This window comes from Drosophila virilis, chromosome 4 (genome assembly GCF_030788295.1).
Source record: "Drosophila virilis strain 15010-1051.87 chromosome 4, Dvir_AGI_RSII-ME, whole genome shotgun sequence".
Taxonomy (NCBI): Eukaryota; Metazoa; Arthropoda; class Insecta; order Diptera; family Drosophilidae; genus Drosophila; species Drosophila virilis.
The window spans coordinates 13,218,614-13,239,061 of record NC_091546.1 but is presented as its reverse complement, the minus strand read 5'-3'; the positions used below and the strand labels follow the sequence as shown (position 1 = coordinate 13,239,061).

Here is a 20,448-nt window from a genome sequence, read left to right as displayed (position 1 = left end):
CACAACTAGGCAAATAGGCAGATCCTGGCCCAAGGACAAACTGAAAGTGGCCTGCTGTTAATAGATTTACGGCCAAGAATGTGGCGACTGTTAAGTAAACATAAAATTTTATAAAGCTGGCATAATTTCCGTTCTGTGATGATGGTCAGTTGTGTGTGTGTGTGTGTGTGTGTGTGTGTGTGTGTGTGGGCAGAAGGGAATGGTTGTCCTGTGAGAGGCCTCAAAATGTCCATCAAAATGTCAGCAGGCATAACTGTGGCCGCCGCAGCAAAAACTGATAAGATATGAAAAGCAATTTACGTAAACTGTCAACGACAAATTCGCTCTTGCAGTCCACAGACACATAGACGGGAGAATGGAGAGGCGGGGAGGAGGCTGTGACACAGCCAGAAGCTGCGGAATTAAATTACCAGGCTGGTAAATAAGATATTTATGCATTGTATATGTGGCATTTATGGCATATAATCAGCGTGTCAGTCATAGTTTTCTTATTGCATGCCAATTTGTTAATGCCACATGAGTGAGGCGTGGCATGAGGCAAACTCTCTGCCCCCCTCGACTAGTTGATGCGCCTGATGATGTGATCAAAGAACAAGCATTGTCCATAGATGCTGGAACTGTAGACACTCCGTTTGGCGTTCTTAGACCAATTGCAAGTGCAGCCAGCATTCACGCAGATTATCTTGTGATCGCCCCGATGCATCATCAGCAGGCTGTGCGCCCTGCCGGAAACGACCTTGAAATTTGCGCTATTGTTGCATTTGACCTTGTTCTTGTACCAGTCGAAGAAGCTCAGGTGATACGGCTGGGGTATAAGCTTTTCCTTGCCCTCAAATATGGCTGGCCAGTTGACATAGTGCTCGGAGTGCTTGTAGTGCGATTCCCTCAAACTTTCCTCCAGATCAATAAAACCCGAGACCTCAAGTCCCTGTGTTGAGCGCATTAGCAGAAAGATAATGGTCTGCAAAATATAGTAATAGCTTAAGCTTTTCAAATTAATTCCAAAAAGGACATAATTTCTACTTGCCGATATTTGTTTATTAAGCAGCTGAAATTCCCGGTCGGCAAACTCCTTGAGCACACTATCATTGCCTTCATAGTCCTCGCCGAAGAGCGTGGATTCGCTAATGCCACGTGGATTCAGCATAATCTCAAGTTTCTTGCGCTGGTCCGCGTATTCGGAACGGCTCAGCAGGCGACCCATGCAGCTCTTGCCACACGCATTCTGTATGAACTGCCTGCTGAGGCTCCAGTTGCGCAGATAGCGCACATCGTGGATATTGATAAAGTGATCCAAGTAATCCTCGTACGAGTTGTAGTTTAGCAGCGTCATGTTGTCCGTCTTTGACCCCCAGGCGCATTTAATCAACAAGCAGCAATACAACTACAAAAAGAAACGAAATTCACAAAAATAAAGCAACTGATGTTAAGGGGGAAAATCAAACTGAAAAGCTAAACGGAAAACTCGAAAACCAAAAATGAAAGTTGTTAAAAACTGACAGCAAAATCGTTGCTCAAAGGCACAACTTTACTGGCTATTATGTAATTTTTTGTTTTCGTGCCGCATATAAAAATAATTAAATACTCTGCGGCACACACGCACACATACTCGCACGCTTGTGCTGTAAATTTAATAAATGGAAAAACTTTACAATGCCTCTCGCCAAAAGTTGTGCATATTTTCAATTACAGTTTTCTATGACGACGACTGATGCACACAAACGCACACTTACACTTACACACATGCACACAAATATAAATACACATTTTCCCAACACATATGAAACTAATTACTTCATCAACATTTAAAGGCGTGCGGCATATGAAAATTCTCCTTTTTCAGCCTGCGCGAATGCAACGAATATTTTCGCCTTTTTTTCGTAGCACACAACTTTTTTGCCATTTTGTTCAGATTCTGTAAAATACATATCCCATGTGAAGGGGCATATTAAAAGCTGTTCGAAAGTCTGCGGCAGGCATATCTTAGCTGTCTTGCCTTAAATATTCATCTCTTTTTGCAATATATGAATCGAATTCAACTGAAAAATATCAAATATATTTTATTCATTTATTCTATTATTAAATTTACTTGTACATTTATATGGTAACATCGACTGTTCCGCTGAATGGTGTAAGCCTTCATCGGGCTTGATTATTTATCGAGTTTGGAGTGCATAAGAAGCATCTATTTTAGCTCGACTAGCAGATGCCCTGTACGTTTTCCAGTGGTCTGCTGCTGAATATTATTACATAACTTTTTTGCCCAATCTTTCTTATTACTAATAATTAAGTTATTTTTCTTATATTCTTATTTAAATATTTTTTATAAAGACTTTTGGATTAATAAAATCCTCTGCTCTTAAAACACACTGCTTAGACGGTATGTCATAGTCTTCTCATTTTTATCATTCTACATTTGTGAATCATGAGCTACTTCCTGTTGCTTGACAGGTTACGCTATACAGAGTATGTTATTCAGGGTATTTAATGCATAGTATTTTATAAGGGTATGTTATAAAAGGTTTATTAAAATCTATTAAAGTGTTCCACGGTCTTACAAGCTATACAGGGTATCTGAAATGCCAGCCGTTTATTTTAGTGCGTTTTGCTTTCTTACTTATTTTCAATTTTAGCACAATACAAAAATGTACACTTGAGTGTGTGTGTGTGTGAATTTACGCTATTTAAACACGCTTCCCACTGTTTGCTGTTGCTCCTGCTGCTGTTGCTGCTGTCGCTGCTGCAATTAACATGCTGCTGCTGCTGCAGTTACTGCTGTTGCCACTGCCAGCAGTTGAAGCTGACTCTGGGAGCTGTTGCAGTTGAGGAGTGCGACCATAAGGATGTCGCCTGCTGCTGCTCCATTTTGCGTGCTTTGTCACCATCTTGCTGTTGGCCGCCTCCTTCGGCGCTTAAATTGCTACTTCGCGGGGCTGCCAATTCCCCTGCCCTTACACCCCACTGTGCTGTCCCTAGCTGCTGCACAATTTTCCCTTCCTCACTTTTCTGGTACTTCCCCACGTTGAGGAGACGCTATTGTTTGACTTGGTCATTAGTAAATGTACTTTGTCGCAGCGTAAAAAGGAGTTAAGTGCGCACTCTAAGGATTTATGCGACTCTCAGTGTGTGTGTGTGCGTGTGTGTATGTGTGTGTGCTTAAACTGCTAGCATGGATCCGCATTCAATGCCTCAATGCCCAGCAGTTGCCTTCAGAATGCGTTAAGTGCGCATTTCTGATGAATGGGCCGAATGCTGTTTGGCAATTGAAAGGGTTGAGTTTCGGGTTGAGATTGAGGTCGAGCTGGCAACTGAGGTTGGAACAAATTGGCACAGCTTTCATTAGTTTATGGCCAATGTCTATTATTAGCATTGTGAGTGCTATCACAACAGCTGAGACACAAACATGAATTGGTTTGTTCAATGGCTAAGACATATTTAGATAAATGTGGTGAGATATATAGAAATCTAAATCAATGGGAAATATATATATTATAATGAATTTCGAATTCGACGAGAATTCAACAAAACAAATACCTAAGAATATTTACCGTAAGTAATCTAGCCTATATAAGAAGAAGTCATGTATCCGTCACTTTAGACAATTATATTATTAACTATTGTTGTTTACTTTTATTTTTATCATATATTTTAATTAATTTCAATGAACAACACACATAAAATCGCCTTGAACGTTTGCACTGAAATTGTGAACGAGAACACTTCTAAATTATTAAATTTGATTTCCAAACAGGACTAGTTTATAATTCATCATTAGATTACATCGAAGCTAACTGCCATGTCATGAATATCTAATAGCATGCAATGTGCACACTTAACTAGTCTTGCCCCCTCGCCATTGCCCCCTCCTCTATCTAGACGATTCCTTTAGGCAACACAAATTATCAAGTTGCCATAAATTGCATACAGACTATCTGCTGCCTTCTTTGCCGTACATCTTGCCAATCCAATGAAATCAAAGCCACATAAATTGCACAAATAATTCAGCGCAGACCCTCCGCCCCTCCCCGTACTCTTTATAGCCCCCCGCCCCTTGTGGTCAATTGCAGTAAATATGGAACGCTTGGAACGCAGCATCAAGCACAGCGACAGCGAGTGCAGCTGGAGACAAAGGCGTCGGTGCAAGCCAAAGGCAAAGCCAAAAGAATCATCACTTAGAGTTGACCGCAATGGCAGCCAAAATACACACACACACACACACATACACCCATACACACATACAAATACATACACAGACACTCAGCCAAGTGGGTGCTGTAGCCCGCAATCGATCAAAAGGAATTATGTCTCAACACAATTGTAAATAAATCTTTGCGGCCATGTGGACATTATGTGCATGTTGAGGCCAAAAGGCTTGGCCATATCGTAGTCCCGACCACAGAGACCGCACACACATACACAGGCACAGGCACAGACATTGAGGCATGCGGATAAATCCTGCATATCAAATCTATGAAGATTGAGTGGTAATGTGTGCAAATCTAAAACTCTCTACCAGAGCCCTGAGCCTGCGCCTGCTGCTGCTGCTGCTGCTGCTGGTACTGCTCTTGGTTTCTCCCAGTTTCGCCCAGCTCAGATCCAGCTGTTCGTTGTCCTTGTGCTGGCCGTTGACATGTTGGTAAATTGGTCCTTAGCCGATTGCATCAATTGCTGGAACATGGAGACAACGGCTTCCGTTCCTTCATCTCCCCGCCATGTATATGGTTAGTCCTAGCTGCCTTGTCCCATCCGCTGTACAACTAGGGAATTAAGTCTAAATGCCGGAAATTAATCTGCTCGAGGAACACAAATGCAATATTATTCAATGAGATTTAACAAGTGTCCTTGTCATTAGGAAATTGCCTCGCCCCGGAACATCGAGTCCTGCGGCTACAAAACCCAAATTTATAATGCGCATCGATAATGATTTGTTATTTAAAGCTCAAATAAATATCCGGCAATTTCGGGGGAGCAGAGCAAACAGAAAGAAATACACATAAAAGTAAAGGAAATACAATTCCAAATTAAAATAAAACACGCGCGAGGCACATTCAAAGTGTTTGTTGTTGCTGTTTACCTATCATGTGGCACGCAAAACCACAAGAAACTTATCGGCACATAATCAAGAGGCGGCAGCAGGCGCAGGATTTGAATTTGAGCATGTGAATCATTGCCCAAGTTTTCTGTTTTCTTCTGTGTATATATATATATTTTTTTTTTTGGATTTTCTTTTACAACATTAATTTGTTTCTGCTGAAAGTGCCAGGGGCTTTGTGCAATCAGCGCGAGGACGAGCCGCACGGCCGCTGTCTTGGCAGCAAAGCCTTTTGATGCTGTCGGGGGAAATTCGGAAATTCGATAGCAGGAAATGAATCGGTCGACAATGCGGCGTATGTGCAACGCGTGGCAACAATCGCAATAGCCTCGGCAGCAAAAGCATCAGCAACAGTTATGTGAACAGCCATTTAGTCCCTTGGGGTAGGCAGCAGCTGTCGCAGTAACATTCGCAGCAGTAGCACTAGCAGGGGCGGCAGTAACAGTGGCAATCGCAACAGCGAGTTTTCACATTCATTTCCAATCAATTTTCGTCAAATTATATATAGACATATTTATTACGCTCTTTCAAAACTACTCTAAATTTATATAATAAAATTGAAGTAATATTTAAATATGTAGTTAGTTCATTGACAAAAATGAAAAAAAATATATATATACACAGTTTCATTCTGTATTTTATATTTAATATTATATATTAATATATAATACATAGTATTTTAAGAATAATAAATATCATTCTTTAATTATATTTCAATATTTGATCCAATTTAGCCCTTTAAGGAAATCAATAACATATTTCTTAATTACCTTAATAGACAAATAGATATTGAAAGGAAAAATTAAATATTTTAGAAGAATAAAATATTTTAGTTGAAAAAATTGGATTGTAGGTGATTTCTGGAACTAGTCTGCATATAAATACATTTCATGTGAGACGAATAAATATTGTACACTGCTTACCTTAGTCTCAGTTGATATTTAAAGTACTGGTCCCTAATGGAAGTTGACTTAAAAGAGATTTATTGAGAACATTAAAATTTTCTTTTAAAAGCAAAACAAAAGTTTTCTTTGAAAATATACTGAACAACAACTGCCAGAAAGTGGTGACAAATCTGGAAAACTTTAACCTTAGTAAGCGAACGAGATACAAATGTATCTAGACTATTCTAGCTAATTATAAGGGGTTACATCGAAATTAAAACTATTTCGATGATATTTTTTAATATCTCGGGTAATAGCTCCGCGCGGAGATATGACGTTCCAAAACGACATAACTCCGCGCGGAGATATGACGTTCCAACACGACATAACTCCGCGCGGAGATATGACGTTCCAAAACGACATAACTCCGCGCGGAGATATGACGTTCCAAAACGACATAACTCCGCGCGGAGATATGACGTTCCAAAACGACATAACTCCGCGCGGAGATATAACGTTCCAAAACGACAAAACTCCGCGCGGAGATATGACCTTCCATCACGATTTTTTCAAAATCGAGGTCGGTGCGAAAATCGAAACTTTTTCGATGATTTTTTTTTAATATCTCGGGTAAATAATGTCTAATATCAAAATATTACACTTTTTTGAATTTGTACGGATCCCTACTATAAATTGTCATTCATACATTTTAAATATCGATGGGCTAAAAAAAGTTGTTGACCAAAAACCCATTCGATTGTAAAGTCAACCTGTTTTGATGATTTTTTGTAATATCTCAGCCAAAAAATTGCCGATTTTGGAATTGTATACCATTTTATGCTCGTAAGGATCAATTCTAACGATTGGCATCAAAAATATGAATATCTAAATTTTGACCAAAATTGACCAAATGGCAAGGGGTTACATCACGTTTATTGCTAAAATCGGGGTTGGTTTGAAAATCAAAACTTTTTTGATGATTTTTTTTTAACATCTCGGCCAAAAATGGTCCGATTTTGTAATCTTACACCTTTTTGAGTTTGTACAGATCCCTACTATAAATTTTTTATTCAAACATTTTGAATATGGATGGGCTAAAAAAAAGTTGTTGACCAAAAACCGATTCGTTTGTAAGGTCAACCTGTTTTGATGATTTTTTGTAATATCTCAGCCAAAAAATTGCCGATTTTGGAATTGTATACCATTTTATGCTCGTAAGGATCAGTTCTAACGATTGGCATCAAAAATATGAATATCTAAATTTTGACGATTTTTTGTAATATCAGCTCTATCGATTCGCATCAAAAATATGAATATCTAAATTTGGACCAAAATTGACCAAATGGCAAGGGGTTACATCACGTTTTTTGCCAAAACCGAGGTCGGCTCGAAAATTAAAACTATTTCGATGATATTTTTTAATATCTCGGGTAATAGCTCCGCGCGGAGATATGACGTTCCAAAACGACATAAGTCCGCGCGGGGATATGACGCTCCAAAACGACATAACTCCGCGTGAAGATATGACCTTCCATCACGATTTTTTCAAAATCCAGGGCGGTGCGAAAATCGAAACTTTTTCGATGATTTTTTTTTAATATTTCGGGTAAATAATGTCTGATTTCAAAATATTACACCTTTTTGAATTTGTACGGATCCCTACTATAAATTGTCATTCAAACATTTTAAATATCGATGGGCTAAAAAAAGTTGTTGACCAAAAACCCATTCGATTGTAAAGTCAACCTGTTTTGATGATTTTTTGTAATATCTCAGCCAAAAAATAGCCGATTTTGGAATTGTATACCATTTTATGCTCGTAAGGATCAATTCTAACGATTGGCATCAAAAATATGAATATCTAAATTTTGACCAAAATTGACCAAATGGCAAGGGGTTACATCACGTTTTTTGCCAAAACCGGGGTCGGCTCGAAAATTAAAACTATTTCGATGATATTTTTTAATATCTCGGGTAATAGCTCCGCGCGGAGATATGACGTTCCAAAACGACATAACTCCGCGCGGAGATATGACGTTCCAAAACGATATAACTCCGCGCGGAGATATGACGTTCCAAAACGACATAACTCCGCGCGGAGATATGACGTTCCAAAACGACATAACTCCGCGCGGAGATATGACCTTCCATCACGATTTTTTCAAAACCGGGGTCGGCTCGAAAATCAAAACTTTTTCGATAATTTTTTTTGAATATCTCGGCAAGAAATGTCCGATTTTGTAGTTTTACACCTTTTTGAGTTTGTACGGATCCCTAATATAAATTGTCATTCAAACATTTTGAATATCGATGGGCTAAAAAAAAGTTGTTGACCAAAAACCGATTCGTTGTTAATTTGATGATTTTTTGTAATATCTCAGCCAACAAATTGCCGATTTTGGAATTGTATACCATTTTATGCTCGTAAGGATCAGTTCTAACGATTGGCATCAAAAATATGAATATCTAAATTTTGACCAAAATTGACCAAATGGCAAGGGGTTACATCACGTTTTTTGCCAAAACCGAGGTCGGCTCGAAAATTAAAACTATTTCGATGATATTTTTTAATATCTCGGGTAATAGCTCCGCGCGGAGATATGACGTTCCAAAACGACATAACTCCGCGCGGAGATATGAAGTTCCAAAACGACATAACTCCGCGCGGAGATATGAAGTTCCAAAACGACATAACTCCGCGCGGAGATATGACGTTCCAAAACGACATAACTCCGCGTGGAGATATGACGTTCCAAAACGACATAACTCCGCGCGGAGATATGACCTTCCATCACGATTGTTTCAAAATTGAGGTCGGTGCGAAAATCCAAACTTTTTCGATGATTTTTTTTTAATATTTCGGGTAAATAATGCCTGCTTTCAAAATATTACACCTTTTTGAATTTGTACGGATCCCTACTATAAATTGTCATTCAAACATTTTAAATATCGATGGGCTAAAAAAAGTTGTTGACCAAAAACCCATTCGATTGTAAAGTCAACCTGTTTTGATGATTTTTTGTAATATCTCAGCCAAAAAATAGCCGATTTTGGAATTGTATACCATTTTATGCTCGTAAGGATCAGTTCTAACGATTGGCCTCCAAAATATGAATATCTAAATTTTGACCAAAATTGACCAAATGGCAAGGGGTTACATTACGTTTTTTACCAAAAACGGGGTCGGCTCGAAAATGAAAACTATTTCGATGATATTTTTTAATATCCCGGGTAATAGCTCCGCGCGGAGATATGACGTTCCAAAACGACATAACTCCGCGCGGAGATATGACGTTCCAAAACGACATAACTCCGCGCGGAGATATGACGTTCCAAAACGACATAACTCCGCGCGGAGATATGACCTTCCATCACGATTTTTTTAAAACCGGGGTCGGCTCGAAAATCAAAACTTTTTCGATAATTTTTTTTGAATATCTCGGCAAGAAATGTCCGATTTTGTAGTTTTACACCTTTTTGAATTTGTACGGATCCCTACTATAAACTGTCATTCAAACATTTTAAATATCGATGGGCTTAAAAAAAGTTGTTGACCAAAAACCCATTCGATTGTAAAGTCAACCTGTTTTGATGATTTTTTGTAATATCTCAGCCAAAAAATAGCCGATTTTGGAATTGTATACCATTTTATGCTCGTAAGGATCAATTCTAACGATTGGCATCAAAAATATGAATATCTAAATTTTGACCAAAATTGACCAAATGGCAAGGGGTTACATAACGTTTTTTGCCAAAACCGGGGTCGGCTCGAAAATTAAAACTATTTCGATGATATTTTTTAATATCTCGGGTAATAGTTTCGCGCGGAGATATGACGTTCCAAATCGACATAACTCCGCGCGGAGATATGACGTTCCAAAACGACATAACTCCGCGCGGAGATATGACCTTCCATCACGATTTTTTCAAAACCGGGGTCGGCTCGAAAATCAAAACTTTTTCGATAATTTTTTTTGAATATCTCGGCAAGAAATGTCCGATTTTGTAGTTTTACACCTTTTTGAGTTTGTACGGATCCCTAATATAAATTGTCATTCAAACATTTTGAATATCGATGGGCTAAAAAAAAGTTGTTGACCAAAAACCGATCCGTTGTTAATTTGATGATTTTTTGTAATATCTCAGCCAACAAATTGCCGATTTTGGAATTGTATACCATTTTATGCTCGTAAGGATCAGTTCTAACGATTGGCATCAAAAATATGAATATCTAAATTTTGACCAAAATTGACCAAATGGCAAGGGGTTACATAACGTTTTTTGCCAAAACCGGGGTCGGCTCGAAAATTAAAACTATTTCGATGATATTTTTTAATATCTCGGGTAATAGTTTCGCGTGGAGATATGACGTTCCAAATCGACATAACTCCGCGCGGAGATATGACGTTCCAAATCGACATAACTCCGCGCGGAGATATGACGTTCCAAAACGACATAACTCCGCGCGGAGATATGACGTTCCAAAACGACATAACTCCGCGTGAAGATATGACGTTCCAAAACGACATAACTCCACGCGGAGATATGACCTTCCATCACGATTTTTTCAAAATCGAGGTCGGTGCGAAAATCGAAACTTTTTCGATGATTTTTTTTTAATATCTCGGGTAAATAATGTCTGATTTCAAAATATTACACCTTTTTGAATTTGTACGGATCCCTACTATAAATAGTCATTCAAAAATTTTAAATATCGATGGGCTAAAAAAAGTTGTTGACCAAAAACCCATTCGATTGTAAAGTCAATCTGTTTTGATGATTTTTTGTAATATCTCAGCCAAAAAATTGCCGATTTTGGAATTGTATACCATTTTATGCTCGTAAGGATCAGTTCTAACGATTGGCATCAAAAATATGAATATCTAAATTTTGACCAAAATTGACCAAATGGCAAGGGGTTACATCACGTTTTTTGCCAAAACCGAGGTCGGATCGAAAATTAAAACTATTTCGATGATATTTTTAATATCTCGGGTAATAGCTCCGCGCGGAGATATGACGTACCAAAACGACATAACTCCGCCCGGAGATATGACGTTCCAAAACGACATAACTCCGCGCGGAGATATGACGTCCCAAAACGACATAACTCCGCGCGGAGATATGACGTTCAAAAACGACATAACTCCGCGCGGAGATATGACCTTCCATCACGATTTTTTCAAAACCGGGGTCGGCTCGAAAATCAAAACTTTTTCGATAATTTTTTTTGAATATCTCGGCAAGAAATGTCCGATTTTGTAGTTTTACACCTTTTTGAATTTGTACGGATCCCTACTATAAACTGTCATTCAAACATTTTAAATATCGATGGGCTTAAAAAAAGTTGTTGACCAAAAACCCATTCGATTGTAAAGTCAACCTGTTTTGATGATTTTTTGTAATATCTCAGCCAAAAAATAGCCGATTTTAGAATTGTATACCATTTTATGCTCGTAAGGATCAATTCTAAAATATGAATATCCAAATTTTTACCAAAATTGACCAAATGGCAAGGGGTTACATCACGTTTTTTGCCAAAACCGAGGTCGGATCCAAAACGACATAACTCCGCGCGGAGATATGACGTTCCAAAACGACATAACTCCGCGCGGAGATATGACGTTCCAAAACGACATAACTCCGCGCGGAGATATGACGTTCCAAAACGACATAACTCCGCGCGGAGATATGACGTTCCAAAACGACATAACTCCGCGCGGAGATATGACGTGCCAAAACGACATAACTCCGCGTGGAGATATGACATTCCAAAACGACATAACTCCACGCGGAGATATGACCTTCCATCACGATTTTTTCAAAACCGAGGTCGGTGCGAAAATCGAAACTTTTTCGATGATTTTTTTTTTAATTTCTCGGCAAGAAATGTCCGTTTTTGTAGTTTTACACCTTTTTGAGTTTGTACGGATCCCTAATATAAATTGTCATTCAAACATTTTGAATATCGATGGGCTAAAAAAAAGTTGTTGACCAAAAACCGATTCGTTGTTAATTTGATGATTTTTTGTAATATCTCAGCCAACAAATTGCCGATTTTGGAATTGTATACCATTTTATGCTCGTAAGGATCAGTTCTAACGATTGGCATCAAAAATATGAATATCTAAATTTTGACCAAAATTGACCAAATGGCAAGGGGTTACATCACGTTTTTTGCCAAAACCGAGGTCGGCTCGAAAATTAAAACTATTTCGATGATATTTTTTAATATCTCGGGTAATAGTTTCGCGCGGAGATATGAGGTTCCTAAACGACATAACTCCGCGCGGAGATATGACGTTCCAAAACGACATAACTCCGCGCGGAGATATGACGTTCCAAAACGACATAACTCCGCGTGGAGATATGACGTTCCAAAACGACATAACTCCACGCGGAGATATGACCTTCCATCACGATTTTTTCAAAATCGAGGTCGGTGCGAAAATCGAAACTTTTTCGATGATTTTTTTTTAATATCTCGGGTAAATAATGTCTGATTTCAAAATATTACACCTTTTTGAATTTGTACGGATCCCTACTATAAATTGTCATTCAAACATTTTAAATATCGATGGGCTAAAAAAAGTTGTTGACCAAAAACCCATTCGATTGTTAAGTCAACCTGTTTTGATGATTTTTTGTAATATCTCAGCCAAAAAATTGCCGATTTTGGAATTGTATACCATTTTATGCTCGTAAGGATCAATTCTAACGATTGGCATCAAAAATATGAATATCTTAATTTTGACCAAAATTGACCAAATGGCAAGGGGTTACATCACGTTTTTTACCAAAACCGGGGTCGGCTCGAAAATGAAAACTATTTCGATGATATTTTTTAATATCTCGGGTAATAGCTCCGCGCGGAGATATGACGTTCCAAAACGACATAATTCCGCGCGGAGATATGACGTGTCAAAACGACATAACTCCGCGTGGAGATATGACGTTCCAAAACGACATAACTCCGCGCGGAGATATGACGTTCCAAAACGACATAACTCCGCGCGGAGATATGACCTTCCATCACGATTTTTTCAAAACCGGGGTCGGCTCGAAAATCAAAACTTTTTCGATAATTTTTTTTGAATATCTCGGCAAGAAATGTCCGATTTTGTAGTTTTACACCTTTTTGAGTTTGTACGGATCCCTAATATAAATTGTCATTCAAACATTTTGAATATCGATGGGCTAAAAAAAAGTTGTTGACCAAAAACCGATCCGTTGTTAATTTGATGATTTTTTGTAATATCTCAGCCAACAAATTGCCGATTTTGGAATTGTATACCATTTTATGCTCGTAAGGATCAGTTCTAACGATTGGCATCAAAAATATGAATATCTAAATTTTGACCAAAATTGACCAAATGGCAAGGGGTTACATAACGTTTTTTGCCAAAACCGGGGTCGGCTCGAAAATTAAAACTATTTCGATGATATTTTTTAATATCTCGGGTAATAGTTTCGCGTGGAGATATGACGTTCCAAATCGACATAACTCCGCGCGGAGATATGACGTTCCAAATCGACATAACTCCGCGCGGAGATATGACGTTCCAAAACGACATAACTCCGCGCGGAGATATGACGTTCCAAAACGACATAACTCCGCGTGAAGATATGACGTTCCAAAACGACATAACTCCACGCGGAGATATGACCTTCCATCACGATTTTTTCAAAATCGAGGTCGGTGCGAAAATCGAAACTTTTTCGATGATTTTTTTTTAATATCTCGGGTAAATAATGTCTGATTTCAAAATATTACACCTTTTTGAATTTGTACGGATCCCTACTATAAATAGTCATTCAAAAATTTTAAATATCGATGGGCTAAAAAAAGTTGTTGACCAAAAACCCATTCGATTGTAAAGTCAATCTGTTTTGATGATTTTTTGTAATATCTCAGCCAAAAAATTGCCGATTTTGGAATTGTATACCATTTTATGCTCGTAAGGATCAGTTCTAACGATTGGCATCAAAAATATGAATATCTAAATTTTGACCAAAATTGACCAAATGGCAAGGGGTTACATCACGTTTTTTGCCAAAACCGAGGTCGGATCGAAAATTAAAACTATTTCGATGATATTTTTAATATCTCGGGTAATAGCTCCGCGCGGAGATATGACGTACCAAAACGACATAACTCCGCCCGGAGATATGACGTTCCAAAACGACATAACTCCGCGCGGAGATATGACGTCCCAAAACGACATAACTCCGCGCGGAGATATGACGTTCAAAAACGACATAACTCCGCGCGGAGATATGACCTTCCATCACGATTTTTTCAAAACCGGGGTCGGCTCGAAAATCAAAACTTTTTCGATAATTTTTTTTGAATATCTCGGCAAGAAATGTCCGATTTTGTAGTTTTACACCTTTTTGAATTTGTACGGATCCCTACTATAAACTGTCATTCAAACATTTTAAATATCGATGGGCTTAAAAAAAGTTGTTGACCAAAAACCCATTCGATTGTAAAGTCAACCTGTTTTGATGATTTTTTGTAATATCTCAGCCAAAAAATAGCCGATTTTAGAATTGTATACCATTTTATGCTCGTAAGGATCAATTCTAAAATATGAATATCCAAATTTTTACCAAAATTGACCAAATGGCAAGGGGTTACATCACGTTTTTTGCCAAAACCGAGGTCGGATCCAAAACGACATAACTCCGCGCGGAGATATGACGTTCCAAAACGACATAACTCCGCGCGGAGATATGACGTTCCAAAACGACATAACTCCGCGCGGAGATATGACCTTCCATCACGATTTTTTCAAAACCGGGGTCGGCTCGAAAATCAAAACTTTTTCGATAATTTTTTTTGAATATCTCGGCAAGAAATGTCCGATTTTGTAGTTTTACACCTTTTTGAGTTTGTACGGATCCCTAATATAAATTGTCATTCAAACATTTTGAATATCGATGGGCTAAAAAAAAGTTGTTGACCAAAAACCGATCCGTTGTTAATTTGATGATTTTTTGTAATATCTCAGCCAACAAATTGCCGATTTTGGAATTGTATACCATTTTATGCTCGTAAGGATCAGTTCTAACGATTGGCATCAAAAATATGAATATCTAAATTTTGACCAAAATTGACCAAATGGCAAGGGGTTACATAACGTTTTTTGCCAAAACCGGGGTCGGCTCGAAAATTAAAACTATTTCGATGATATTTTTTAATATCTCGGGTAATAGTTTCGCGTGGAGATATGACGTTCCAAATCGACATAACTCCGCGCGGAGATATGACGTTCCAAATCGACATAACTCCGCGCGGAGATATGACGTTCCAAAACGACATAACTCCGCGCGGAGATGACGTTCCAAAACGACATAACTCCGCGCGGAGATATGACCTTCCATCACGATTTTTTCAAAACCGGGGTCGGCTCGAAAATCAAAACTTTTTCGATAATTTTTTTTGAATATCTCGGCAAGAAATGTCCGATTTTGTAGTTTTACACCTTTTTGAGTTTGTACGGATCCCTAATATAAATTGTCATTCAAACATTTTGAATATCGATGGGCTAAAAAAAAGTTGTTGACCAAAAACCGATCCGTTGTTAATTTGATGATTTTTTGTAATATCTCAGCCAACAAATTGCCGATTTTGGAATTGTATACCATTTTATGCTCGTAAGGATCAGTTCTAACGATTGGCATCAAAAATATGAATATCTAAATTTTGACCAAAATTGACCAAATGGCAAGGGGTTACATAACGTTTTTTGCCAAAACCGGGGTCGGCTCGAAAATTAAAACTATTTCGATGATATTTTTTAATATCTCGGGTAATAGTTTCGCGTGGAGATATGACGTTCCAAATCGACATAACTCCGCGCGGAGATATGACGTTCCAAATCGACATAACTCCGCGCGGAGATATGACGTTCCAAAACGACATAACTCCGCGCGGAGATATGACGTTCCAAAACGACATAACTCCGCGTGAAGATATGACGTTCCAAAACGACATAACTCCACGCGGAGATATGACCTTCCATCACGATTTTTTCAAAATCGAGGTCGGTGCGAAAATCGAAACTTTTTCGATGATTTTTTTTTAATATCTCGGGTAAATAATGTCTGATTTCAAAATATTACACCTTTTTGAATTTGTACGGATCCCTACTATAAATAGTCATTCAAAAATTTTAAATATCGATGGGCTAAAAAAAGTTGTTGACCAAAAACCCATTCGATTGTAAAGTCAATCTGTTTTGATGATTTTTTGTAATATCTCAGCCAAAAAATTGCCGATTTTGGAATTGTATACCATTTTATGCTCGTAAGGATCAGTTCTAACGATTGGCATCAAAAATATGAATATCTAAATTTTGACCAAAATTGACCAAATGGCAAGGGGTTACATCACGTTTTTTGCCAAAACCGAGGTCGGATCGAAAATTAAAACTATTTCGATGATATTTTTAATATCTCGGGTAATAGCTCCGCGCGGAGATATGACGTACCAAAACGACATAACTCCGCCCGGAGATATGACGTTCCAAAACGACATAACTCCGCGCGGAGATATGACGTCCCAAAACGACATAACTCCGCGCGGAGATATGACGTTCAAAAACGACATAACTCCGCGCGGAGATATGACCTTCCATCACGATTTTTTCAAAACCGGGGTCGGCTCGAAAATCAAAACTTTTTCGATAATTTTTTTTGAATATCTCGGCAAGAAATGTCCGATTTTGTAGTTTTACACCTTTTTGAATTTGTACGGATCCCTACTATAAACTGTCATTCAAACATTTTAAATATCGATGGGCTTAAAAAAAGTTGTTGACCAAAAACCCATTCGATTGTAAAGTCAACCTGTTTTGATGATTTTTTGTAATATCTCAGCCAAAAAATAGCCGATTTTAGAATTGTATACCATTTTATGCTCGTAAGGATCAATTCTAAAATATGAATATCCAAATTTTTACCAAAATTGACCAAATGGCAAGGGGTTACATCACGTTTTTTGCCAAAACCGAGGTCGGATCCAAAACGACATAACTCCGCGCGGAGATATGACGTTCCAAAACGACATAACTCCGCGCGGAGATATGACGTTCCAAAACGACATAACTCCGCGCGGAGATATGACGTTCCAAAACGACATAACTCCGCGCGGAGATATGACGTTCCAAAACGACATAACTCCGCGCGGAGATATGACGTGCCAAAACGACATAACTCCGCGTGGAGATATGACATTCCAAAACGACATAACTCCACGCGGAGATATGACCTTCCATCACGATTTTTTCAAAACCGAGGTCGGTGCGAAAATCGAAACTTTTTCGATGATTTTTTTTTTAATTTCTCGGCAAGAAATGTCCGTTTTTGTAGTTTTACACCTTTTTGAGTTTGTACGGATCCCTAATATAAATTGTCATTCAAACATTTTGAATATCGATGGGCTAAAAAAAAGTTGTTGACCAAAAACCGATTCGTTGTTAATTTGATGATTTTTTGTAATATCTCAGCCAACAAATTGCCGATTTTGGAATTGTATACCATTTTATGCTCGTAAGGATCAGTTCTAACGATTGGCATCAAAAATATGAATATCTAAATTTTGACCAAAATTGACCAAATGGCAAGGGGTTACATCACGTTTTTTGCCAAAACCGAGGTCGGCTCGAAAATTAAAACTATTTCGATGATATTTTTTAATATCTCGGGTAATAGTTTCGCGCGGAGATATGAGGTTCCTAAACGACATAACTCCGCGCGGAGATATGACGTTCCAAAACGACATAACTCCGCGCGGAGATATGACGTTCCAAAACGACATAACTCCGCGTGGAGATATGACGTTCCAAAACGACATAACTCCACGCGGAGATATGACCTTCCATCACGATTTTTTCAAAATCGAGGTCGGTGCGAAAATCGAAACTTTTTCGATGATTTTTTTTTAATATCTCGGGTAAATAATGTCTGATTTCAAAATATTACACCTTTTTGAATTTGTACGGATCCCTACTATAAATTGTCATTCAAACATTTTAAATATCGATGGGCTAAAAAAAGTTGTTGACCAAAAACCCATTCGATTGTTAAGTCAACCTGTTTTGATGATTTTTTGTAATATCTCAGCCAAAAAATTGCCGATTTTGGAATTGTATACCATTTTATGCTCGTAAGGATCAATTCTAACGATTGGCATCAAAAATATGAATATCTTAATTTTGACCAAAATTGACCAAATGGCAAGGGGTTACATCACGTTTTTTACCAAAACCGGGGTCGGCTCGAAAATGAAAACTATTTCGATGATATTTTTTAATATCTCGGGTAATAGCTCCGCGCGGAGATATGACGTTCCAAAACGACATAATTCCGCGCGGAGATATGACGTGTCAAAACGACATAACTCCGCGTGGAGATATGACGTTCCAAAACGACATAACTCCGCGCGGAGATATGACGTGCCAAAACGACATAGCTCCGCGTGGAGATATGACGTTCCAAAACGACATAACTCCACGCGGAGATATGACCTTCCATCACGATTTTTTCAAAATCGAGGTCGGTGCGAAAATCGAAACTTTTTCGATAATTTTTTTTAATATCTCGGGTAAATAATGTCTGATTTCAAAATATTACACCTTTTTGAATTTGTACGGATCCCTACATTAAATTGTCATTTAAACATTTTAAATATCGATGGGATAAAAAAAGTTGTTGACCAAAAACTCATTCGATTGTAAAGTCAGCCTGTTTTGATGATTTTTTGTAATATCTCAGCCAAAAAATAGCCGATTTTGGAATTGTATACCATTTTATGCTCGTAAAGATCAATTCTAACGATTGGCATCAAAAATATGAATATCTAAATTTTGACCAAAATTGACCAAATGGCAAGGGTTACATCACGTTTTTTACCAAAACCGAGGTCGGCTCGAAAATTAAAGCTATTTCGATGATATTTTTTAATATCTCGGGTAATAGCACCGCGCGGAGATATGACGTTCCAAAACGATATAGCTCCGCGCGGAGATATGACGTTCCAAAACGACATAACTCCGCGCGGAGATATGACGTGCCAAAACGACATAGCTCCGCGTGGAGATATGACGTTCCAAAACGACATAACTCCACGCGGAGATATGACCTTCCATCACGATTTTTTCAAAATCGAGGTCGGTGCGAAAATCGAAACTTTTTCGATGATTTTTTTTTTAATATCTCGGGTAAATAATGTCTAATATCAAAATATTACACTTTTTTGAATTTGTACGGATCCCTACTATAAATTGTCATTCACACATTTTAAATATCGATGGGCTAAAAAAAGTTGTTGACCAAAAACCCATTCGATTGTAAAGTCAACCTGTTTTGATGATTTTTTGTAATATCTCAGCCAAAAAATTGCCGATTTTGGAATTGTATACCATTTTATGCTCGTAAGGATCAATTCTAACGATTGGCATCAAAAATATGAATATCTAAATTTTGACCAAAATTGACCAAATGGCAAGGGGTTACGTTTTTTACCAAAACCGAGGTCGGCTCGAAAATTAAAACTATTTCGATGATATTTTTTAATATCTCGGGTAATAGCTCCGCGCGGAGATATGACGTTCCAAAACGATATAACTCCGCGCGGAGATATGACGTTCCAAAACGACATAACTCCGCGCGGAGATATGACGTTCCAAAACGACATAACTCCGCGCGGAGATATGACCTTCCATCACGATTTTTTCAAAATCGAGGTCGGTGCGAAAATCGATACTTTTTCGATGATTTTTTTTTAATATCTCGGGTAAATAATGCCTGATTTCAAAATATTACACCTTTTTGAATTTGTACGGATCCCAACTATAAATTGTCATTCAAACATTTTAAATATTGATGGGCTAAAAAAAGTTGTTGACCAAAAACCCATTCGATTGTAAAGTCAACCTGTTTTAATGATTTTTTGTAATATCTCAGCCAAAAAATTGCCGATTTTGGAATTGTATACCATTTTATGCTCGTAAGGATCAGTTCTAACGATTGGCATCAAAAATATGAATATCCAAATTTTGAACAAAATTGACCAAATGGCAAGGGGTTACATCACGTTTATTGCTAAAATCGGGGTTGGTTTGAAAATCAAAACTTTTTTGATGATTTTTTTTTAACATCTCGGCCAAAAATGGGCCGATTTTGTAATCTTACACCTTTTTGAGTTTGTACAGATCCCTACTATAAATTTTCATTCAAACATTTTGAATATGGATGGGCTAAAAAAAAGTTGTTGACCAAAAACCGATTCGTTTGTAAGGTCAACCTGTTTTGATGATTTTTTGTAATATCTCAGCCAAAAAATTGCCGATTTTGGAATTGTATACCATTTTATGCTCGTAAGGATCAGTTCTAACGATTGGCATCAAAAATAGGAATATCTAAATTTTGACCAAAATTGACCAAATGGCAAGGGGTTACATCACG

At 37.9% G+C, this 20,448-nt stretch overlaps 1 protein-coding gene across 1 annotated transcript; it reads right to left on the bottom strand.

Annotated features, from left to right (window-relative positions):
- Positions 1–422: 422 nt before the first annotated feature.
- LOC6627609 (cilia- and flagella-associated protein 299) lies at positions 423–1,472 on the bottom strand. Its single transcript, XM_002051940.4, has 2 exons — positions 1,028–1,472; positions 423–961 (listed from the first exon to the last, which is right to left on the bottom strand). Exons 1-2 carry the CDS (start codon positions 1,331–1,333, stop codon positions 560–562), a joined length of 708 nt encoding a protein of 235 aa, XP_002051976.2. The 5' UTR covers positions 1,334–1,472; the 3' UTR covers positions 423–559.
- Positions 1,473–20,448: the final 18,976 nt, after the last annotated feature.

Coding starts and splice junctions, on each gene's coding strand:
- LOC6627609 (XM_002051940.4), bottom strand. CDS start 1,333: ATGACGCTGCTAAACTACAACTCGTACGAGGATTACTTGGATCACTTT. Junction 962..1,027: donor TGCTTAATAAACAAATATCG/GCAAGTAGAAAT, acceptor TATATTTTGCAG/ACCATTATCTTTCTGCTAAT.